Here is a 21,096-nt window from a genome sequence, read left to right as displayed (position 1 = left end):
GCCATTGCTTTTGGTGTTTTAGACATGAAGTCGTTGCCCATGCCTATGTCCTGAATGGTATTGCCTAGGTTTTCTTCTAGGGTTTTTATGGTTTTGGGTCTAACATTTAAGTCTCTAATCCGTCTTGAATTACTTTTTGTATAAGGTATAAGGAAGGGATCCACTTTCAGCTTTCTAAATATGGCTAGCCAGTTTTCCCAGCATCATTTATTAAACAGGGAATCCTTTCCCCATTTCTTGTTTTTCTCAGGTTTGTCAAAGATCAGATGATTGTTGATGTGTGGTATTATTTCTGGGGGCTCTGTTCTGTTCCATTGGTCTATATCTCTGTTTTGGTACAAGTACCATGCTGTTTTGGTTACTGTAGCCTTGTAGTATAGTTTGAAGTCAGGTAGCATGATGTTTTTTAGTTTGAAGTCAGGTAGCTTTGTTCTTTTGGCTTAGGATTGTCTTGGCGATGTGGGCTCTTTTTTGGTTCCATATGAATTTTAAAGTAGTTTTTCCAATTCTGTGAAGAAAGTCATTGGTAGCTTAATGGGGATGGCATTGAATCTATAAATTACCTTGGGCAGTATGGCCATTTTCACAATATTGATTCTTCCTATCCATGAGCATGGAATGTTCTTCCTTTGTGTCCTCTTTTATTTCATTGAGCAGTGGTTTCTAGTTTTCCTTGAAGAGGTCCTTCACATCCTTGTAAGTTTGATTCCTAGGTATTTTATTCTATTTGAAGCAATTGTGAATGGGATTCACTCATGATTTGGCTCTCTGTTTGTCTGTTGTTGATGTATAAGAATGCTTGTGATTTTTGCACATTGATTTTGTATCCTGAGGCTTTGCTGAAGTTGCTTATCAGCTTAAGGAGCTTTTGTGCTGAGACGATGGGGTTTTCTAAATATACAATCATGTCATCTGCAAACAGGGACAATTTGACTTCCTCTTTTCCTAACTGAATACCCCTTATTTCTTTCTCCTGCCTGATTGCCCTGGCCAGAACTTCCAACACTATATTGAATAGGAGTGGTGAGAGAGGGCACCCCTGTCTTGTGCCAGTTTTCAAAGGGAATGCTTCCAGTTTTTTCCCATTCAGTGTGATATTGGCTGTGGGTTTGTCATAAGTAGCTCTTATTATTTTGAGATACGTTCCATCATGAATGTTCTGGTTTCTACTGTGAGTTTCTTCTTCATTTTCAGGGATGTGTAGCCACGTGGTTTCAGTGGCCCCCTTCCTAAGCCATCAGGGCAGCTGGGGGAGCCCATCATGGAGCTCACATTCAGACTGTTGAGGCAGGTGAAGAGGTTCTCTGACATACAGCAAGTCCTGTCACTGGCCTGTTGGTTCCATTAGAGAAATTCAAATCTCTGAACCATGATTGTCACTGCTATCAGGACCCACATTTACAAAGAATCTGGAGAGCCGGGCATGGTGGTGCATGCCTATAGTTCCAGCTACTCCAAGGCTGGACGCAGGAGGCTCGCTTGAACCCAGGAATTTGAATCCAGCCTGGGCAATAGAGCAAGACTCTGTCTCTAAAAATAAAATAATAATCTGATAATTTTGTCAAATGCCTTAATCCTCCTTTTGCCAGGAAGTAAAAAGAAAAGGAATAAGGAAAGAAAGTATGTTGGATTGTTAATACAAATTTAAACATAGCAGACCTTTTGGTATCACATAGATTTTGGTATATAAACATCACAAAAGATAAAAGAATACCATCACAGATCTTTTTCTAGCAAAATAAGATGATTGACGTTCTTGCTGCAAAATATCATGTGATGAAATCCCTATCAAAGTGGGTAAGAGTACTGTATTTTATTTTTGTCCTTAGAATTGTATCATTGGCTCCTGGATTCTTGAATTTGAGAAATTCATCTAGGATATCATCATCTGAGGACTCAGAGTCTGAGATTTTTGTTGTACAATCAATTCTAACATTATTTGGTAGAGTGCTATATCTTTTATCTTTATATTCCTCTTCTGGTTCATCTAATTATTGCAAAAACATCTTCCTTTGTCAGTTTTCTTCTCTTTGCCATCACAAGTAGAAAATGAAAAAATTCTAATTCCTAACTGCATTCAATGAAAGCTAAAAGCAGACTATGAAGAAAGTATCTCTAGTCTTAAAAAAATCTTCTTGAAAGATAATACAGTACTTTGGGCATGGAAGAATTATGACTTATTTCACTCGTTCATCTTCCTTCTAGGCAACTTGACCATTCTACCATTTTCTTACTATTTAATAATTGATGAATAATGATGCAATAATTTATTGGATGATGAAATAGTGAAATGTTTCAAGATATAGGAAAAATAAAATCAGAAGCCAATAATGAATCTTGGATTTATAAAAGGATCTAATGGATTCATATGGTGATTACAAGATAGAATGAGTTTTATCCTTTTTAAAAAATGAATAAATATTGTCTCTGATCTTTGAAAGACCTCTAAAATATATAAAAGTTGTGAAATATCAACACTCACAAGTATAGTTAGAACTGCTCAAAAAGAAACTCAAAAGCTACAGTTGAGTCCAACGGACCTTGTCCGACCTCACTGAATATAAAGATCCAGGGATCTCTAGATTTCCATTTGCTTCAAGATAGAATAAAATGTTTTCAGGTTATGGGTCAGAAGGAACAGAATATCTGACACTAACATATTTTCTTATTTAGGGGGCATCCGAGTGGCTGTTGTCAATGCCAGCTATACTCAAATTTCAGACTGGACAACCAGCTTAGGCTGTCTTCTCTTGTCCAGCCCTTCTTTCCAAGCATAGATTACATCCTGTAGCTATAAGCTGTAGCGTTAGGGGCCTAATACAGAGACATATGTGCTTCATTACATCTAAAATGATCGAACTCCTCATATCCAATCCCCTTGCTTTAATCTGCTATTGCAAAATCATTTAGCAAGAACGTCGGAGACACACAAACCCAAGATTGAGCCACAGCGCCCTCTGGTGTGATTGTACGGTGAAGTGAAAGCCAATTTCTGTGACTCATAGGAAATCATTTCTAAACAGTGTTTCTAAGACGAATTTGCGTTCTTTCCAGGTGAGTGGATCCCAAGTACTACAGACTACGGTAAGACCTTTTCTTCACTCGTCTTCCCTGATGGGGTTGGTACCAGTTGTCCTCTGCTGCTGTTGGCTAGTTGAGGCTGAGCACAGCCCAGGTTACAGAGCAAACACCCGCCTTGCGAACGCAGGAATGCCGGGGAGACAGGAGACGTGGGTGCCAAGACCTGGGGCATATCCCAAGTGCACACTCGGTCAATCCCAGCTGTCGTTCTCCTTCCTCTTGCTCTCTGACTCTCAGTCATTTATCAGATGAGGTTAGCTTCAGTTTGGTGTGAGGAGAGATAGTTGAAAATAAAGGTCAGTACCTTTTCTTTATTTTTTTTGAAACGGAGTCTCGCTCTGTGGCCAGACTGGAGTGCAGCGGTGCAATCTCAACTCACTGCAATCTCCGCCTCCTGGGTTCAAGCAGTTTTCCTGCCTCAGCCTCCAGAGTAGCTGGGACTACAGGCACGCACCACCACGCCCAGCTAATTTTTGTATTTTTAGTAGAGATGGGGTTTCACCATGTTGGCCAGGATGGTCTCGATCTCTTGACCTCGTGATCCACCCACCTCAGATTCCCAAAGTGCTGGGATTACAGGCGTGAGTCACTGCGCCCAGCCCACCTTTTTTTTTCACTAATAATGACAGGTATCTTGAAGATAATTAAACTCTACCAAGTACTTGCTATATACCATGCATAAAATGATTTTCATGTATGAAATGAATAGATATATTAAAAAAAATACTTAAAATACCACCTGGCACACAGTAAGTGCCCAACTAATGCACATAGCGAGTGCTATTGTCATGAAATCTTCCCAAGAACACTTTGAGGTAAGTAATATGATTATGCCCATTTTGCAGGTGGGAAAACCAGGACACAGTTAGCTAATTTGTCAATATTTCCATGTCTAAGATTATGTGTCTGGTGAGTAGCAGGGCAGAGATTTGAGCCTCGGATGGGTGCCTCCTCCTACCCCTGCCCTGCTCTTTGACTTTGGCTAAATGTCCCGGCCTCTCCAGTGAGAGTGTGCGGAACTTTGTGCCTAAGTTTGATTTTTCAGGGTCTTCTATGTGTTCACTTAGGATGACTCTGCTCCTAGGCCGTTGGCCCTATTGAGGTCAGTCCCTCCCTTTCCAAGACATGACTTGAGAGATCCAGAAATGGCCTGGGAAAGGCAGCTTTCTGACCAACACCCAGCAAGGGAGAGTCTGAGGCAGGGAGACTGAGCACTTTTCTGGAAGGACCATTCACAGGGTGACCAGGAGGGGGCTCATTGCCCCGCTGCACCTCTAGGTTCATCTCTGCACCGGAAGAGATGCAGATGGCATAGAAGGTAGCGTGTTTAGCTCCTAAGAGGGGCCCTTCTGAATAACACCTCAGGTCTGAACAGGCGTCTCCTCCATGGATTGTGTTCCTGAATCTGGGGAGTGACGGAGCATGGGAGGTCCTCAATGTATTTTGGGGATGCCCTAAAGATGGTGCAGCTGGCCTTTCCTCCCTCTGGGAGAAAAAGCAACCTGCCCCCTTCCCTTGCATCCCATTCCAGCCTCTCACTCTGTGACCACAAGTTTCTCATAATCTCAAACTCACCATTGAAAAGCCACACCCAGGATCTGGCTCGTACTCTCAGGACGGTGGGCTGCACCCCTCAGGACCTGTGCCTCTTTTCCTCACACCATCAATGCAGCTTGCCCAAGTGGGTGGTCTAGTGGCATTGTGTCAGGCAGGAACATTGTACTTATTGACTTCCCAGCATGGCCAGCTCCACGGTGGGAAGCAGGCTGTTTCAGTCCCTCCCAGGATAGGAATCTGGAAAAGTAGGTCGAAGCTTGCTCTTGGACTTGATCCTGATGGGACTGGAGAGTATATTGAAGCATTTTGAGCAAGGAATTGAATTGAATATATTCGTACTTTGTAAAGATAAAACTTGAAGACCACGTGGAGACTGATGAATCCTCTTAGCACAGAAATGGGCACAGAGTAAGCACTCCATCAATGCTGGTTGAATCAATGAATGTGGATGGACTAGAGAAAGGAAGAGCAGAGACTGAGGATTCAGCTGGGAGGAGGCCAGGTTCAAGGGGATGAAGGCTTATCCCAGTGAAATGGCAGTGGGAATGACAAGGAAAGAATGACCTCGGTGATGTTAGATGTCAGACATGAGGAGAAGGAGGAGTCAAATATAATGCCCTCGTTCCCAGCATGGTTGATGTGGAGCATGATGACATCCTTAATTCAAATGGAGGGAAGAGGCTGTATTGAGTTTGGGATGATGTAGGGGATGGGATGGCCAGGAGGCCACTGAAAATGCTGGTCTAGAGCTCAGGGCTGGGCTGTCAGGGCTGAGTCAGGATCAGAGAGGTGGATTTGGGGGTCTTCTGGAAAGTTCTCAGAGTACATGAGGTTCTCCAGGGGGAAAATACAGAATGAGAGGAGGGCAAAGACAGAACGTGGAAGAACAAGGATATTTAAGGTCCTGTGGGGAGAAGGACTACAAATAGGCAGGGTAGTGAGAGGAAGAAGAGGGAGTGAGGTGGGTAGGGATGCAAGAGCACCAGGATAAGGGCTTTCGCTGTGTCACTGCAGGTCTGCCTCTGAGACTGGTGAATGGAGGTGACCTGTGTCAGGGCTGGGTGGAGGTCCTGTACCAAGGCTACTGGGGCACTGTGTGTGATGATAGCTGGGATGCCCAGGATGCAGATGTTGTCTGCAGGCAGCTCGGCTGTGGCTATTCCATGTCAGCCCTGGGTGGGGCCCACTTTGGTCAGGGCTTGGGAAACATTCTCTTGGGTGACGTGCATTGCTCGAGAAGGGAGCCCCACCTGTCAAGCTGTCCCCACAGCGGATGGTATAACCACGAATGTGGCCACAGGGAAGATGCTGGTGTCATGTGCTCTGGTAGTGTGGATATCACCTTGCTCTGTGTATGTGCAACTCTGAGCCAATATCAACACACATGAGCATGTGTGTGTACATATGTGTGTGCTCTGCAGCTTACTTGCTTTGCAGTAAGTCATGTCTTAATTGATATTGGAGGGCAGGTGTTTACCGGCCCTTTTCATAGACAATGAAGGTCAAGGGATCATTAGGCTGTCCTGAAGCTGGATGTGGTGGAGGCAGGCTTCAGTCTCAGGCCCCCAGAGCCTGCTGATGCAATCACCTCATGGACTGGTTCTGATGAGCAGCATCACGACGACCCCTGGCCTCGGATACCAGATAAATATCTTCCTAAGTGGCAGTTTCTCCTCCTTTAAAGGCTGAGGAGGATAGGGGAACTGCTGGTCCTTAAGACATAAATGTATACCAACATCAAATTGAGGAGTAACCCAAAACATTCTCTTTATTGGGAATTAAATAAAAGATACTTAAAATCCTCAATGGAAAAGAGAACTTCTCCTGGACCCAACCCAGCAAATCCCAGTGCTGATGTCCTTTGTTCACATAGTGCCAGGATGTGCGCAGAGACCAAGGGGTTCTTTGATCCACAAGTAAACCTCCAAGGACACTGGCCAATGGTGTGCTCCCCAAAGAGGAGTTTCGGGTTACACTGTCCACTTCTAGAGGAACCGTGGCATCTGCTGTGTGGACTGGCCTGAGCCCATGCCTCTGTGCATGGGATGTGCCCTTGATAATCCAACCACCATGCAGGACTGGGCTCCCCAAGGGGGCATGGTCCTATATGCAGCCACCCTGTGAGTGGTTTAGTTTTGCATTCTGAAAAGGTTGGTTTTCTTTGGAAACCACCTTTTTTCTGGTTGAATCACGTTCTCAGGAATGTTTCAGTGATGGTGAATATTTGTCATTTGAGGGTGTGTTTGAGCTATAGAAACGGCCAGGTGTTATTTGTCATCCAATCTTGTGACTAGGATGGGGCTGTGAATGGACTGGGTGACTTTTTGAATAGAGGCTGTGGCAGCAGAGCAGGTTGGGAGAGGGTAACAAGAGCAAAGGATGCTCGTGCGGCATCCTAGCCCAGCCTGGGGCCATTATGGTGACAGAGGGATTGGCAGTTGATTGGCTCTTAGTAATGGAGCCTGCACTTAGGCCCTGCGCTTCCAGTCTTTGCTTGAGAGCTGAGGAAGCTATGGACCAGCCCTTCCCAAGCAAGGGTTACCATCAATGAGCTCTTCCTTTCTCCACCCTGCAGGTTCTCTGATTCCCTCGGAGGCGTCCCTGGAGGTAACATCAGTAGAAGGTAATGTCTACTATGGGGGATCCCTGTGGGCTCATTTCCCCACTGCACCCCTAGGTTCATCTCTGATCCAGAAGAGGTGCAGAGGGCATAGAAGGTAGGGTGCTGGCGTCGTGTGCTCAGGTAGTGTGGATGTCACCTTGCTCTGTGTATGTGCAACTCTGAGTCAATATCACCACACATGAGCATGTGTTTGTACACTTGTGTGTGCTCTGCAGTTACTTGTTTTGCTGTAAGTGATGTCTTAGTTGATGTTGCAGGGTAGGTGGCACTGCCCCCTTTTCACAGACAATGAAGGTCAAGGGATCATCTGCCTGTCCTTCTGAAGCTGGATGTGGTGGAGGCAGGCTGCAGTCTCAGCTGCTCAGAGCCTGCTGATACAATCACCTCGTGGACTAGTTCTGATGAGCAGCATCAGGACCACCCCTGTCCTGCGATACCAAACATATATCTTCCTAAGTGGCAGTTTCTCCTTTTTTTATAGGCTGAGGAGGATGGGGGAACTGCTAGTCCTTAAGATATAAATATATCCCAACATCAAATTGAGGAGTGAACTATAGCATTCTCTTTATTGAGAATTAAATGACAAACAAAAGATACTTAACATCCTCAATGGAAAAGAGAACTTCTCCTGGACCCAACCCAGCAAATCCCAGTTCTGATTTCCTTTGTTCACATAGAGCCAGGATGTCTCTGGACACCAAGGGGATTTTTAATCCGCCAAGAAACCTACAAGGACACTGTCCTATGGTGTGATCTCCAAAGAGGAGTTTCTGGTTATACTGTCTACTTTGAGAGCAACTCTGGCATTTGGAGTGTGGGCTGGACTGAGCCCAGGCTACCATGCCTGGGGTGTGCCCTTGATAATCCAACTACCAAGTGGGACTGGGCTCCCTAAGGGGGCATCGTCCTCCATGCAGCCGCTTTGTGAGTGGCTTAGTGTTGCATTCTGGAAAGGTTGGTTTGCTTTCAAAACCACCTTTTTTCTAATTGAACCACCTTCTCAGGAATATTCCAGTCATGGTGAATATTTGTCATTTGAGGGTGTGTTTGAGCCATAGACACAGTCAGATGTCTTTTGACATTCAATCTTGTGACTAGCCTGGGGTTGTGAATGGACTGGGTAACCTCTTGAATAGAGGCTGTGGCAGCAGAGGAGGTGGGGGTAGGGTAATAATAGTAAAGGATGCTCGTGTGGCATCCTAGCCCAGTCTGGGACCAGTACAATGACAGAGCGATTGGCACATGGTTGGCTTTTAGCAATGGAGGGTGCCCTTCAGCCCTGTGTTTCCAGCCCTTGCTTCAGAGCTGAGGAAGCCATGGACTAACCCTCCCCAAGTGAGGGCCACCATTAATGAGCTCCTCCTTTCTCTACCCTGCAGGTTCTGTGTTTCCCTCGGAGGCGCACCTGGAGTCAACTGTAGCAGAAGGTAACATCTACTATGGGGGATCCCTGTGAGCTCATTACCCTACTGCACCCCTAGGTTCATCTCTGATCCAGAACAGGTGCAGAGGGCATAGAAAGTAGTGTGCTGGCATCATGTGCTCAGGTAGTGTGGATGTCACCTTACACTGTGTATGTGCAACTCTGAGTCAATATCACCACACATGAGCTCATGTGTATACTTATGAGTGTGCTCTATAGTTTACTTGCTTTGATGTAAGTCATGTCTTAATTGATGTTGGAGGGCAGGTGGTACCGCCCCTTTTCATAGATAGTGCAGGTCAATGGATCATCTGCCTGTCTTTCTGAAGCTGAATGTGGTAGAGGTAGGCTTCAGTCTCAGAGCCCCGGAGCCTGCTGATGCAATCACCTCGTAGACTAGTTCTGACGAGCAACATCACAACCGCCCCTGGCCTAGGATACCAAATATCTCCCTAAGGGGCAGTTTCTCCTCTTTTAAAGGCTGAGAAGGATGGAGGGGTTTTTTAATCCACAAAGAAACCTCCAAGGACACTGTCCCATCGTGTGTTCCCCAAAGAGGAGTTTCTGGTTAAACTGTCTACTTTGAGAGCAACTCTGGCATTTGGAGTGTGGGCTGGACTGAGCCCATGCTACCATGCCTGGGGTGTGCCCTTGATAATCCAGCTACCAAGTGGGACTGGGCTCCCCAAGGGGGCATCGTCCTCCATGCAGCTGCTTTGTGAGTGGCTTAGTGTTGCATTCTGGAAAGGTTGGTTTGCTTTCAAAACTACCTTTTTTCTAGTTGAACCACTTCTCAGGAATATTCCAGTCACGGTGAACATTTGTCATTTGAGGGTGTGTTTTGTCATTTGAGGAGGTGGGGATAGGGTAATAAGAGTAAAGGATGCTCATGTGGCATCCTAGCCCAGCCTGGGACCAGTACAATGACAGAGTGATTGGCACATGGTTGGCTTTTAGCAATGGAGGGTGCCCTTCAGCCCTGTGTTTCCAGCCCTTGCTTCAGAGCTGAGGAAGCCATAGACCAATCCTCCCCAAGTGAGGGCTACCATTAATGAGCTCCTCCTTTCTCCACCCTGCAGGTTCTGTGTTTCCCTCAGAGGCGCCCCTGGAGTCAACTGTAGCAGAAGGTAACGTCTACTGTGAGGGATCCCTGTGGGCTCATTACCACTCTGTACCCCTAGGTTCATCTCTGATTCAGATGAGGTGCAGAGGGCCTAGAAAGTAGGATGCTTAGTTCCCAAGAGGGGCCCTTCCACATAAGGCCTCAGGTCTGAACAGGTATCTCTTACATCGATCATGTCTGAGACTGAGGAGGAATCACTTTGAAGATACATCTCCAAGGAGTTCTCAGTGGAGCCTTTTGTCTCTAGAGATTCTGTTATCCTTGCTTGTGGCTCACTCCTATGTTCCTCACCGAGCTGTGCTCATCTCTGGCCAGCCTATGGTGCTGGATCTCTGGCTACAGGGCCTTGAGACGCAGGTGCCTACCTGCTAACGTAGCCAAATTGCTAGGACAGCATCCTCGCCCTTGCCCTTTCTTTAAGCCCATGTTAGGCCACCCTTGTTTCTTCTTAACAGAGAGAAATCACAATCCTTCAACTCATGGACATCAGAGGTCAGGTACTTCCCCCTTGGGTACCTCCAGTGAGAAATCTGGGAGGCATAGTCAATACAGCCTGGGATGCTGGCAGTCTGGGCTTTGGGAAGGGAAGTCACTTTTCATTTCCCATGGGAAACCTTGGCCCTAGGAGAAGCTCAAGGACAACATTCTTACCAAAGCCTCTGCCCTGCCCAGGGTTGGCATGCAGCAGTTGGGAATGCTGATGGTACATGCATCAGGCCCTCCCATTCCTCAGATCATCTGCTTTCCTCTCCCTCTGGCCCATGGGGTGAGGCCTGACTTAACCTCTTTCTCTTTCCTATGATGAAGGACACAGAAGACACTAGGAATGAGGGTGAGACTGGCTTTATTCTGACTTAGCCATGTCCCTTACCAAGATTCCCACATTTTGTTATTTGCAGCAGCTATAAGAGGAGAATCTGTTCCTTCCTCTGGAGTGGTTTCCCCTGAGGACCCTGTTACATGTTAAGGACCACACCTCGGCCTGACAAGCCCTTTGGTATAACTGGTCCGGCCAGGGATGGGAGCAAGGGGGTGGAGGGATTTGACTGATCTGCCTGTCACACAGGACTGCAGATAGGACTTGCTCGGAGTTGCTCTTATCAGGAACTCCAGTGTCAGGTGGGAGTCACATTTCTTCTAGATCCAGAGACCTCATGTAGAAGCCCAGTGGAGAGCTCAGACAGAAGCTGAGTGTTGTGGCTGCAGTGGGTTAAGGGTAACTCTCAGGTCCCTTCCTCTCCAAGTCCTAGCACTCAGTCAGTTCTTGTAGGTGCCTTGGACAAATTCCAGGGCTCTGGAGTAATTAAAAAACAGAGATTCCAAGCCAGTATCTTACTTAAAGGGGAATATTAGAAGCATTTCCACTAGTGTGAAGAACAAGGCAAGTATGCCCTCCATCCCCACTGCTGTTCAATGTCATACTGGAGATAGTAGCCAATGCAATTAGAGAAGAGAAATCAATCAGAGGCATAATAATGGGAAAAGTTATTTTTGCATATCTCTCCTGGAGTTCTGTATAGGTTACATGTAGGCATATCAGAATCAGAGTGAGAATGTTGGTACAGAAATATTTCCTCCACAAGCAGCCCTTTAGAATTGAAGAACTCAGTGCTAGACAGGTTTCTTGACTTTCCCCAAGTTACACAGCAAGACAATATCCAGATCAGGAGTGATGGCTTCTCAGCAGATCCTAGTTTACTTTCAGCCCATGAGTGTCCTCAAAGGAGATCTAATTTTATATTTTCTGGTTTTTTGTTTTGTTTTGTTTTTCATCTTCTACAATTGGCAAATGCAGAGACTACCATCACAAATACCGAGTCTACTGTTGTGACAGGTAATCAGTAATTTTGAGTCTGTTTCTGTATGTCATGATGCCAACTATATCCATGGGCTTTACTGTTATTCAGGAAAAGTTTTAGGGAATGGGACAGGACGGAATGTTGTGAGTAGACAGTGACCTAGATCCCAGAGGTCAGCTAGAGTGAAGATTCCTTCATTGCCCATGTTCCTGGGGGTAGGGAGAAATCAGTCAGAATGTGGCATCTCCAAGAGCCTTTGTGCTTTGGAAGCAGAGACCAGTGGGATCAGTCTCCAGTCCAGAGTGACAGCCCAGCTCCCCCATCTCCAAAGCTCTGTGCTGACCCCAGCCATCCTGGCCCTGAGGAAGGCTATAAGGCCAGGAAGATCACGTGCAAAATGTGCTCCAAGCCAACCTTAGAGCTGCAGATACACATCAGAGCTCCTTCCAGGACATCCTGATGTCATCACGCTGCTCTTCAGTGTGGGATGTTATGTGTCCCCTGTCTGAGTGAATCAGGCAGAGCCAATGGTCTGCTTAGAGAAGGGTCTTGTGTATCTCTAGGCCCCTTCCAGGATGCAGATTAGGAGAAGCCTTTTATTCTCCTCCAGCAGAAACTCTAAGACTTGGGTGTGGGCCAAGCAGTCACTGTCCTCTTCCCCATGAAGAACTCTAACCTTAAGGCATGTTAGAGCCCAGCCTAGTTAGAGATTCTCTCAAAGATATTTGCCTATGGGAAAGACCCTGAATACCCTGCAGGCCCTGAGACCTTGTCTCTCAGTAGGAGTGTACAAGAGAAATTCTGTGCCTTCCTCTAGGATCTGATTATGGTTTGGCCCTGAGGCTGGTGAATGGAGATGACAGGTGTCAGGGCCGGGTGGAGGTCCTGTATCAAGGCTCCTGGGGCACCGTGTGTGATGACAGCTGGGACACCAATGATGCCAACGTGGTCTGCAGGCAGCTGGGTTGTGGCTGGGCCACATCAGCTCCAGGAAATGCCCGGTTTGGCCAGGGCTCAGGACCCATTGTCCTGGATGACGTGCGCTGCTCAGGGTATGAGTCCTACCTGTGGAGCTGCCCCCACAATGGCTGGCTCTCCCATAACTGTGGCCATAGCGAGGATGCTGGTGTTATCTGCTCAGGTAGGCATCAAAGATCTCTGGAGGGTCAGGTGTGGTGGCTCACAACTGTAATCCCAGCACTTTGGGAGGATGAGGCAGGCAGATTGCTTGAGCTCAGGTGTTCAAGACCAACTCTGGGCAAGATGGCAAACCCCGTCTCTATTAAAAAAAGAAAATCACTTGGGCCCATTCTGGGGACAGACTGTATTCAGAGAATATAGTGACAAACAGGTTTCTCACTCCAGGGCCCCTGCCCAAGACTTTCCTTGTTATCTGGTGGCTCTGGAGTTTAGTTGGGGCAACTGGCCTGTGGGTACAATGCCATGGTCAGCACGGATCCCCAAGCTGCAAGCAGTGCCCCAACATTAGTTTGGGGGTGACTGAGGCACCGGTGTTCAGACACAGGGTCCAGCCTGCTGACATCAGAAATAATGAGCTTTTTATTCTGCTCTAGGAACATCCGCATAACTCATACCCCCATTTTCCCCGATGCTCCTTCTCAGGGATGGCATGTTTCAGGGATCTGGTTGGTGAAACCTCCCCTCCCCTTGAACACTGTATTACCTTGAGTGCTGTCAGCCACTGACTCAGAGAGAAGGACGCATTTGTAAATAGTTCACTTATGATTGCTGTGAAGAGAGGCAGGGAAGTGGGGTAAGGGTGGGAGGATGGCATGAGTCACAAATGGTGGGCTCACATGTGAGCTCAGCATGGGGAGCAGGGGGACCTCCCAGAGGATCGCCAAGAATCCACGTCAAACCTCAGACTCACTGCAGCTCAAGGGTGGAGAGTTAGGGTCTTCATCCACTCATTGCTTAGGGTGGCTGTTTGCTGCTCCCTGGGTGTTGATACTGAGGTTGTTGTAGCTGGTCCCAGGCACCGAAGTGACCTTCATATCCCTGGAGAGTGAGCCACAGGCACAGAGAGGGAGGCAATGCCGGGGACTGTGGGGTCTCTGAGGGACTGAGGGCTTCACAGTGGGCACTGGCAGGGCCCACTTGGTGGTCATGTGATGGGCATCACCTGAGGGTGTGGCTACCCCAAGTCACTTCAACCTTAACTCTAATTGGAGTCACTGAGTGTTTGGTGTCTAATGTTGCTATTTTTTCTCACAGCTGCCCAGCCTCAGTCGACGCTCAGGCCAGGTGAGTCCCCAGAATCCTTCCTCGGGATACCCCTTCTCTTTCTGCTTGGTTACCCTTTCCCCAGTCCACAGAGCCCTCCTGCTTCTCTGCAGATACTCTGGGGCATGTTATTTTTCCCCCAGCTCTGTAACTGAGACCCTAGCATGGTGCTTCTTAAGCACACATAGGATTCAGCTTCTGCCTTCTCTTCAATCCATCTCAGCTTTCATCATATAGTTCCATGCTGTCCCAATGGAAAATCCTTACAGGTTCAGAAAGAAGCCACCTATTTAATGAGCTTTGGCCCCTTTATGTTCAGGGCTGACATAACCTTTCTGAGAATTGAGGGTGAGACCCTCTAATGTTCTGTTGAAGGCAAGGTCAGTACAGGCCTGATACCCCTATCTCTCACTACATGAAAGAAAGACCCTTGAAAGACCCCCAGATTCTGCAGGGCCATGTCTGCATTCAGAAGAGGCAGAGGCCATGCTCAGGGGAGAGAGAGGCTAAGAAATGTTTCTGGTACCTTCACTTACCAGGAAACCTGATTTCCCCTGGGTGGGCCCACTAGTCCCCCGAACATTTTAGCTGTAAGTGTCAAGTCTTGGCAGTGGTGTCAGATGAGTCAGACAGTCCATGTGTCAGCGGATGGTGGGGGATGGAGGTGGTAAAGGTTTCCTAACTGAGAAAAGGTCATCCCTGTCTCAGAGAGAGGTGGAAGGGCCTGCATGGTGTCGTTTGTCCCTGAATGAGTTCCCTGGGCAGGAGACCTGGGCAGACACATGGGGAGCAAGTGGCTAGACCTGGGAGTGGAATTGTTTTCACAACCGGGTCCTAGGAAATGCCCGGTTTGGCCAGGGCTCAGGACCCATTGTCCTGGATGATGTGTGCTGCCTGGTCCAGAGAACTGCTTGTTTTTTACCTTTTTCCCTTCAAATCCAATTGTATCCTTTCTCTTTGTTGCTGTTTACAGACAGTTGGCCTGTCAGGATATCACCTGTACCCACAGAAGGTAAAGAATCCTCTCAACACTCCCTGGGGCTCACTTTCTACCTCTGGATACACTTCAGATTTCATAGTTCACTTATGATTGCCATGAAGACAGGTGGGGAAGTAGGCTAAGGGTGGGAGGATGGCAGCAGGTGATAAACAGTTGGCTCAACAGTGAGCTCGGCACTAGGAACAGGAGTAGGACCTCCCAGAAGATCATTAGGAATCATTAGACTCGTGATAGGATGAGGCTCAAGGTGGGCCCTTGCTTCTTCATGTTTCTGTGTGTTGGGTAGGGAGGAAGCTGGAGTCTCTGAAGACCCAGAACTAGATGTGATGTTGGAGAGTGGAGGGTGCTGGCGACCCGTCTCCTGTGGGATCCTGTTCCAAGTGGTCAGGAAAGATCCTCATCTGTGTGCTCAGGACAAGCCCTGGGGGTCTCCCTAATCCTACGGGGACCTCATCCCTGTCATCTCTGGTACTTTCTCAGTTAGCCAGACAGGACCATGCTCCTGAATAAGGGAGGGGTCTGGGCCTGCCATCTGGAGCTGAGCAGCTCCATCCTCTGCGTACTCAACTAGATAGTGGGATATCCATTCCTATCACCTCCAATGGGGTCACAGGTGCTTCCCCAAAAGTTGAGCATCCATAGACCTGGGCAGAGTAGGCTATCAGTGCTACTTTCACTGTAATTAAGCCTAATCTCTGGCTTCATTATGCAAAGGTGACTGCCTGCCTGCCTGGGTGACTTAGTTCATTAGGAAATGCCTTGAGTGTGGAACTTGCCCTAGATTGTTAGGGGTCTAGGCCTGCCATTTGTAGCTGTGTAGCTCCATCCTGTCTGCCCGCAGAGTGGGGAGTGGGGTGTCCATTCCTGGCCCCTCCTCTGGGATGTCATACATGCTTACCCATAACTTGAGCTTTTATAGACTTGAGTAGAATAGGGCATCACTTTTTCCACTATGACAAAGCTTAACCTCTGGGTACAGTAATCTTCAGTCGTGACTGCATGTCCTGGTGACGTTGGCATTTGTATTCAAACTTGACTACTTTGCCTACTGTTCTGAGTGTTGTACATGCCTTATCCTTGACCTCATCATAGAGATGAATGAAGGGTTCTTGTGTTCCCCTGTAGGATCTGAATACAGTTTGGCCCTGAGGCTGGTGAATGGAGGTAACAGGTGTCAGGGCCGAGTGGAGGTCCTATACCGAGGCTCCTGGGGCACTGTGTGTGATGACTACTGGGACACCAATGATGCCAATGTGGTCTGCAGGCAGCTGGGCTGTGGCTGGGCCACGTTGGCCCCAGGAAGTGCCCGTTTTGGCCAGGGCTCAGGACCCATTGTCCTGGATGACGTGCGCTGCTCAGGACACGAGTCCTACCTGTGGAGCTGCCCCCACAGTGGCTGGCTCTTCCACAACTGTCAGCACAGTGAAGACGCTGGTGTCATCTGCTCAGGTGGGTCTCCAAGACCTTGGGCTCCCTCTCTTGGAGTAGAGTTTGCTCAGGAAGCGAGGTCTCATTATGCTCTGATCTCCTCACTCAGAGCTTTTTCAACCTTTCCTATATTTCTAATATCTCCTTAGCTCTCTGCTAGGAAACTGCATGAGTCTTTACCGCATTGCCAGGTTTTGAGGAGGTCAGGCAGGACAATGGCCAAAGTGAAATAAGGGTCACACCTTTGTTCACCGAGGCAGCACAAGCAGAGGGAGAAGACGAAAGAGCCAGATCTCTGCCTTTTAGTGTGGCTGGAAAGGAGTAGCTTGGGCCGGTTTGTTCAGCTCAGCTTCTGCTGAGAGCCTCGGGCTACCTGTACTCCTGGCAGAAGAGGATGGGGAACTGGCCTGGGCGGAGGTCACATGGTGAGGGAGGAAGCAAGAGAGAGCAAGAGGGAAGGCCCAGGCTCTTTTCAACCACCAGCTCTTGCTAGGAACTAAGAGAAGAACTCATCCCTGACCAGGGAGCGCAGTAAGTTATTCATAAAGGGTGGGCCTCCATGACCCAGACATGGCGCATCAGGCCTCAACTCTAAACTTGGGGATCCAATTGCAATATGACACTTGGACGTGACAAGCCTCCAAAGTATAGCACCCTGGCCCTCCAGGGTTCCAACTTTCCCCTACTGAAAGATTTTGCATAAGGGTTACATGGATGAAGCACATATAGGGGATAGGGGAGGGACTGTCTCACTGGAAGGAGCCCACAACCAAAGGCTCCTGCGAGGAAGTGCAGTCTTCTGCTTAGGCCCAATAAGGTGGTGTCTTAATGGAGACACAAGGCCAGGAGTGCAGATCTGTGTCTGTCTGTGTCTGGTCTGGGATTTGGGCACTGTGAGTCCTTGACCACAACTCCCTCCAGAGCACTGCAGTGTTGTGCCTGTGCACTGGTCTGGTGTGGAGTGTGCAGTTCCCATGAGGTCTGCTAGGCAAAGCCTTATTATGAATGCCTGTGGGCTAGGCTGGAAGATCACAGGCAGGACTATGGCTGGAGTGTCCTCCTCACGTTTTTTTGACTCAGGGACTGCTAAGACATGCAAGGGAGAGTATTGGTTTTGTATCAACCTGATTACTATTGACAGACACAAAGTTAATCACTTTGGAGTTGGCAATAGTGGACAGGATCTGCCTAGACACCTTCCAAGGAGCATCTCTGTGGGGATGTGCATGGCAATGCCCCTCCCTCTGTGATGGAGACCTAGGGTGGACTGAAGGCATGGCCTCTTTAGTTCCTTCCACCTTTGTTCTGGTTTTGCCAGCTTCGTAGTGCACCTGATCTGACCTCCTCTTTCTCACAGCTGCCCAGTCCTGGTCAACGCCCAAGTCAGGTGATTCCCCAGTGTCCTTCCTTGGGATGTCCCTTTTCTTTCTGCACAATTATCCCTTTCTGCACTCCACAGAGCCCTCATTCTTCTCAGAGTGGATACTTCAGGGCATATGATTTTCCCTTGCTCTGTAACTGAGAACCCAGCATGGCACTTCTAAACCAGACATAGGGTTCAGGAGGCTTCTGTCTTCTGTTCCATTTATCTCAGCTTTCATGAAGCAGTTTCATATTGTCCCAATGGCCAACCCTTAGAGGTTTAGAAAGTGGCCTCATATTTGATTAGCTTTGGTCCTTTTCTATTCAGAGCTGATATGACCTTCCTGAGAATTGAGAGTGATTGCCAAAGTCTCCTGGGAAGCTAATACCAGCTAAAGCCTTAAACATGACTTCTGCCATGGGCAAGCAATGTCAGTGCAGGCCTGATACCTCCATTCCTCACTTCTTCAAACACCCCAGATTCTGCAGGGCCACATCTACATCCAGAAGAGGCAGAGGCCATGCTCGGGCAGGGAGAGGGATAATAAATATTTCTGGTGATTCCACTTACCAGGAAACTTGATACCCCTTCGGTCAGCTCCTTGGTTCCCCTAACATTTTAGCTCAAACTAGTAGAGTCTTAGCAACGGTGTCAAATGTGCCTGTCAGTCCATGTGTCAGTTCATGGAACAGGCTAACCCTTTGTGACTGAGAAGAGGACATCTCACACTTCAGAGATAGGAGGGATCGAACTAGTCTTCCGTGAGGCCTATGTCCCTTGCCAAGCTTGCTGAGCTGAAGACTTGGGCAGACACATAGGGAACAAGTGGCAGGAACCAGAAGTGGGGTAGTTTTCATGATGCTTGCCTTGTCCAGAGACCTTTCCTTTTGGGGCTTTTCACCCTCAGGTTTAACTCTAGCCTTTGTCTTTGTTGCAATTTACAGACGTGTTGCCGACCACCACCTTACCTGCATCGACAGTAGGTAAATAGTCCTCTCACTCCTCCCTAGGGCTTGCTCTCTACCTCTGGACAAATGTTTTGTCTGAAAATAATAAGATGAGGGTCAGGGAGGGCCTCTCTCTTTTTCATGTCCCTGTGGGTTGCGGGGGAGGAAGGTAGAGTCTGTGGGGACCCAGCTCTGGGTCTGATGTTGGAGGCTAAAGGTTGCTGGTGACTTGTCTCCTGTGGAATCCTGTTCCAAATGGTCAGGAAAGATCCTCATCCAGGTGCTGAGGAAAAGCCCTGGAGGATTCTCTAATCCTGCTAAGACCTCATTCCTGTCCCTCAGCCCATGCATTGCAGAGGTGTGAAGAGTCAGTGAAAGTGACTGTCCCCGCACCTGTCTGGCCAAGGCCTTGTCATACCTGTGAAATTTTCAGAAGGCAGACAGGACCATAGAATAGCCACCAAGCTCCTGAGCATGGGGAGGGTCTCACCTGCCAACTGTAGCTGTGTAGCTCTGTCCTGGGTGTGCCCAAGTTAGGGAATGGAATATCCATTCCTTTTAACTCCAGTGGGATCACAGGTGCTTCCCCAAAACTTGAGCCTTCATGAACCCAGACAGAAAAGGGTATCACTGCTCCTTTGACTTTGATGAAGCTGAATCTCTGGTTGCAGTCATATTCAAAGGTGACTGCCTGCTCAGGTAACTTTAGCCATTAGGATGTGCCTTGAGTGTGGAACATTCCTTAGATCCTTGACCTCCTGATAGGGATTGATGAAGAGTTCTTGTGTTCCCCTGTAGGACCTGAATCCAGTTTGGCCCTGAGGCTGGTGAATGGAGGTGACAGGTGTCAGGGCCGAGTGGAGGTCCTATACCAAGGCTCCTGGGGCACCGTGTGTGATGACAGCTGGGACACCAATGATGCCAATGTGGTCTGCAGGCAGCTGGGCTGTGGCTGGGCCACGTCGGCCCCAGGAAATGCCCGGTTTGGCCAGGGCTCAGGACCCATTGTCCTGGATGATGTGCGCTGCTCAGGGAATGAGTCCTACCTGTGGAACTGCCCCCATAGAGGCTGGCTCTCCCACAACTGTGGCCATAGTGAAGACGCTGGTGTCATCTGCTCAGGTGGGTCTCCAAGACTTTGGGTTTCCTCTCTTGGGGTAGATTTTGCTCAGGAAGCGAGATCTTAATATATTCCAATCTTCTCACTCAGAGCTTTTTCAACCTTTCCTATATTTCTGATATCTCCTTAGCTCTCTCCTAGGAAACTGCATGAGTCTTTACCGCATTGCCAGGTTTTGAGGAGGTCAGAGAGGACAATGGGCCAAAGTGAAATAAGGGTCACACCTTTGTTCACCGAGGCAGCACAAGCAGAGGGAGAAGACGAAAGCGCCAGGTCTTTGCCTTTTAGTGTGGCTGGAAAGGAATAGCTGGGGCTAGGTTGTTCATGAAGATAGTGGTTGATTTGGGTTGTGACTTTGCAGGCTGCATAGGAGCATCATGCAGGCATCTGCTCAGCTTCCGCTGTGGGCCTCAGGCTGCTTGTACTCCTGGCAGAAGGAGATGGGGAGCTGGCTTGGGCAGAGGTCACATGGCGAGGGCGGAAGCAAGATGGCAGAAGGAGATGGGGAGGTGGCTTGGGCAGAGGTCACATGGTGAGGGAGGAAGCAAGAGAGAGCAAGAGGGAGGGCCCAGACTCTTTTCAACCACCAGCACTTGCTAGGAACTAAGAGAAGAACTCATCCCTGACCAGGGAGCGCAGTAAGTTATTCATGAAGGGTGGGCCTCCATGACCCAGACATGGCACATCAGGCCTCACCTGTATACTTGGGGATCCAATCCCAACATGAGTCTTGGAGGGGACAAGCATCCAAACTATAGCACTCTGGCTCTCCAGGGTTCTACCTTTCTGCTACTGAAAGGTTTAGGTGAGGGTAAGGTGGATACAGCACATCTAGGCATTGGGGGAGGGTCAATCTCACTGGGAGGAGCCCAGAAGCAAAGGGTCATGCTGGGAAGGGAGGGTCTTCTGCTGAGGACCAATAAGGAGGCATCAGACTGGAAACACAAGGCTGGGAGTGCAGTTTTGTGACTGTCCATGTCCGGCCTGGGTTTTGGGGGTGTGAGTGCTTGACTGTAATTCCCTCCAGAGCACTGCAGTGTCCTGCCTGTGCACCAGTCAGGTGTGGGTCAGACAGTGCCCATGAGGCCTGCTGAGCAAAGCCTTGCTATGAATGCCTGTGGGCTGGGCTAGGAGATGACAGGCTGGATTTTTGCTGGAGTGGCCTCTTCATACTTGCTGATGCAGGGACTACTAACACGTGCAAGGGAGAGGGTTGGTTTTGTGTCAACCTGATTGCTATGAGCAGACACAAAGTCCTTCAAACACCCCCAGATGCATCAGGGCCCCATCTACATCCAGAAAGGCAGAGGCCATGCTCGTGCAGGGAGAGAGATATTATATATTTCTGGTGCCTCCACTTGCTAGGAGACTTTCTACTCCTTTGGGCA

General features: G+C 48.4%; 1 protein-coding gene across 1 annotated transcript in view; it reads left to right on the top strand.

The window, feature by feature from the left end:
- The window catches only part of DMBT1 (deleted in malignant brain tumors 1), a 91,749-nt gene that overhangs the window by 13,774 nt on the left and 56,879 nt on the right, over nucleotides 1–21,096 (top strand). The window contains exons 2-13 of the mRNA XM_011930304.1: nucleotides 3,055–3,084; nucleotides 7,214–7,261; nucleotides 8,641–8,688; nucleotides 9,725–9,811; nucleotides 12,424–12,747; nucleotides 13,842–13,871; nucleotides 14,824–14,862; nucleotides 15,976–16,299; nucleotides 17,636–17,665; nucleotides 18,586–18,624; nucleotides 19,387–19,745; nucleotides 20,736–20,749. Of these exons, the coding sequence (XP_011785694.1) occupies nucleotides 3,055–3,084; nucleotides 7,214–7,261; nucleotides 8,641–8,688; nucleotides 9,725–9,811; nucleotides 12,424–12,747; nucleotides 13,842–13,871; nucleotides 14,824–14,862; nucleotides 15,976–16,299; nucleotides 17,636–17,665; nucleotides 18,586–18,624; nucleotides 19,387–19,745; nucleotides 20,736–20,749 (1,372 nt within the window). The remainder of the gene's footprint in view (nucleotides 1–3,054; nucleotides 3,085–7,213; nucleotides 7,262–8,640; nucleotides 8,689–9,724; nucleotides 9,812–12,423; nucleotides 12,748–13,841; nucleotides 13,872–14,823; nucleotides 14,863–15,975; nucleotides 16,300–17,635; nucleotides 17,666–18,585; nucleotides 18,625–19,386; nucleotides 19,746–20,735; nucleotides 20,750–21,096) is intronic.

This window comes from Colobus angolensis, unplaced genomic scaffold, assembly GCF_000951035.1.
Source record: "Colobus angolensis palliatus isolate OR3802 unplaced genomic scaffold, Cang.pa_1.0 Scaffold85, whole genome shotgun sequence".
Lineage (NCBI taxonomy): Eukaryota > Metazoa > Chordata > Mammalia > Primates > Cercopithecidae > Colobus > Colobus angolensis.
The sequence above is the reverse complement of the archived record's forward strand: the minus strand, read 5'-3'. Positions and strand labels throughout refer to the sequence as shown.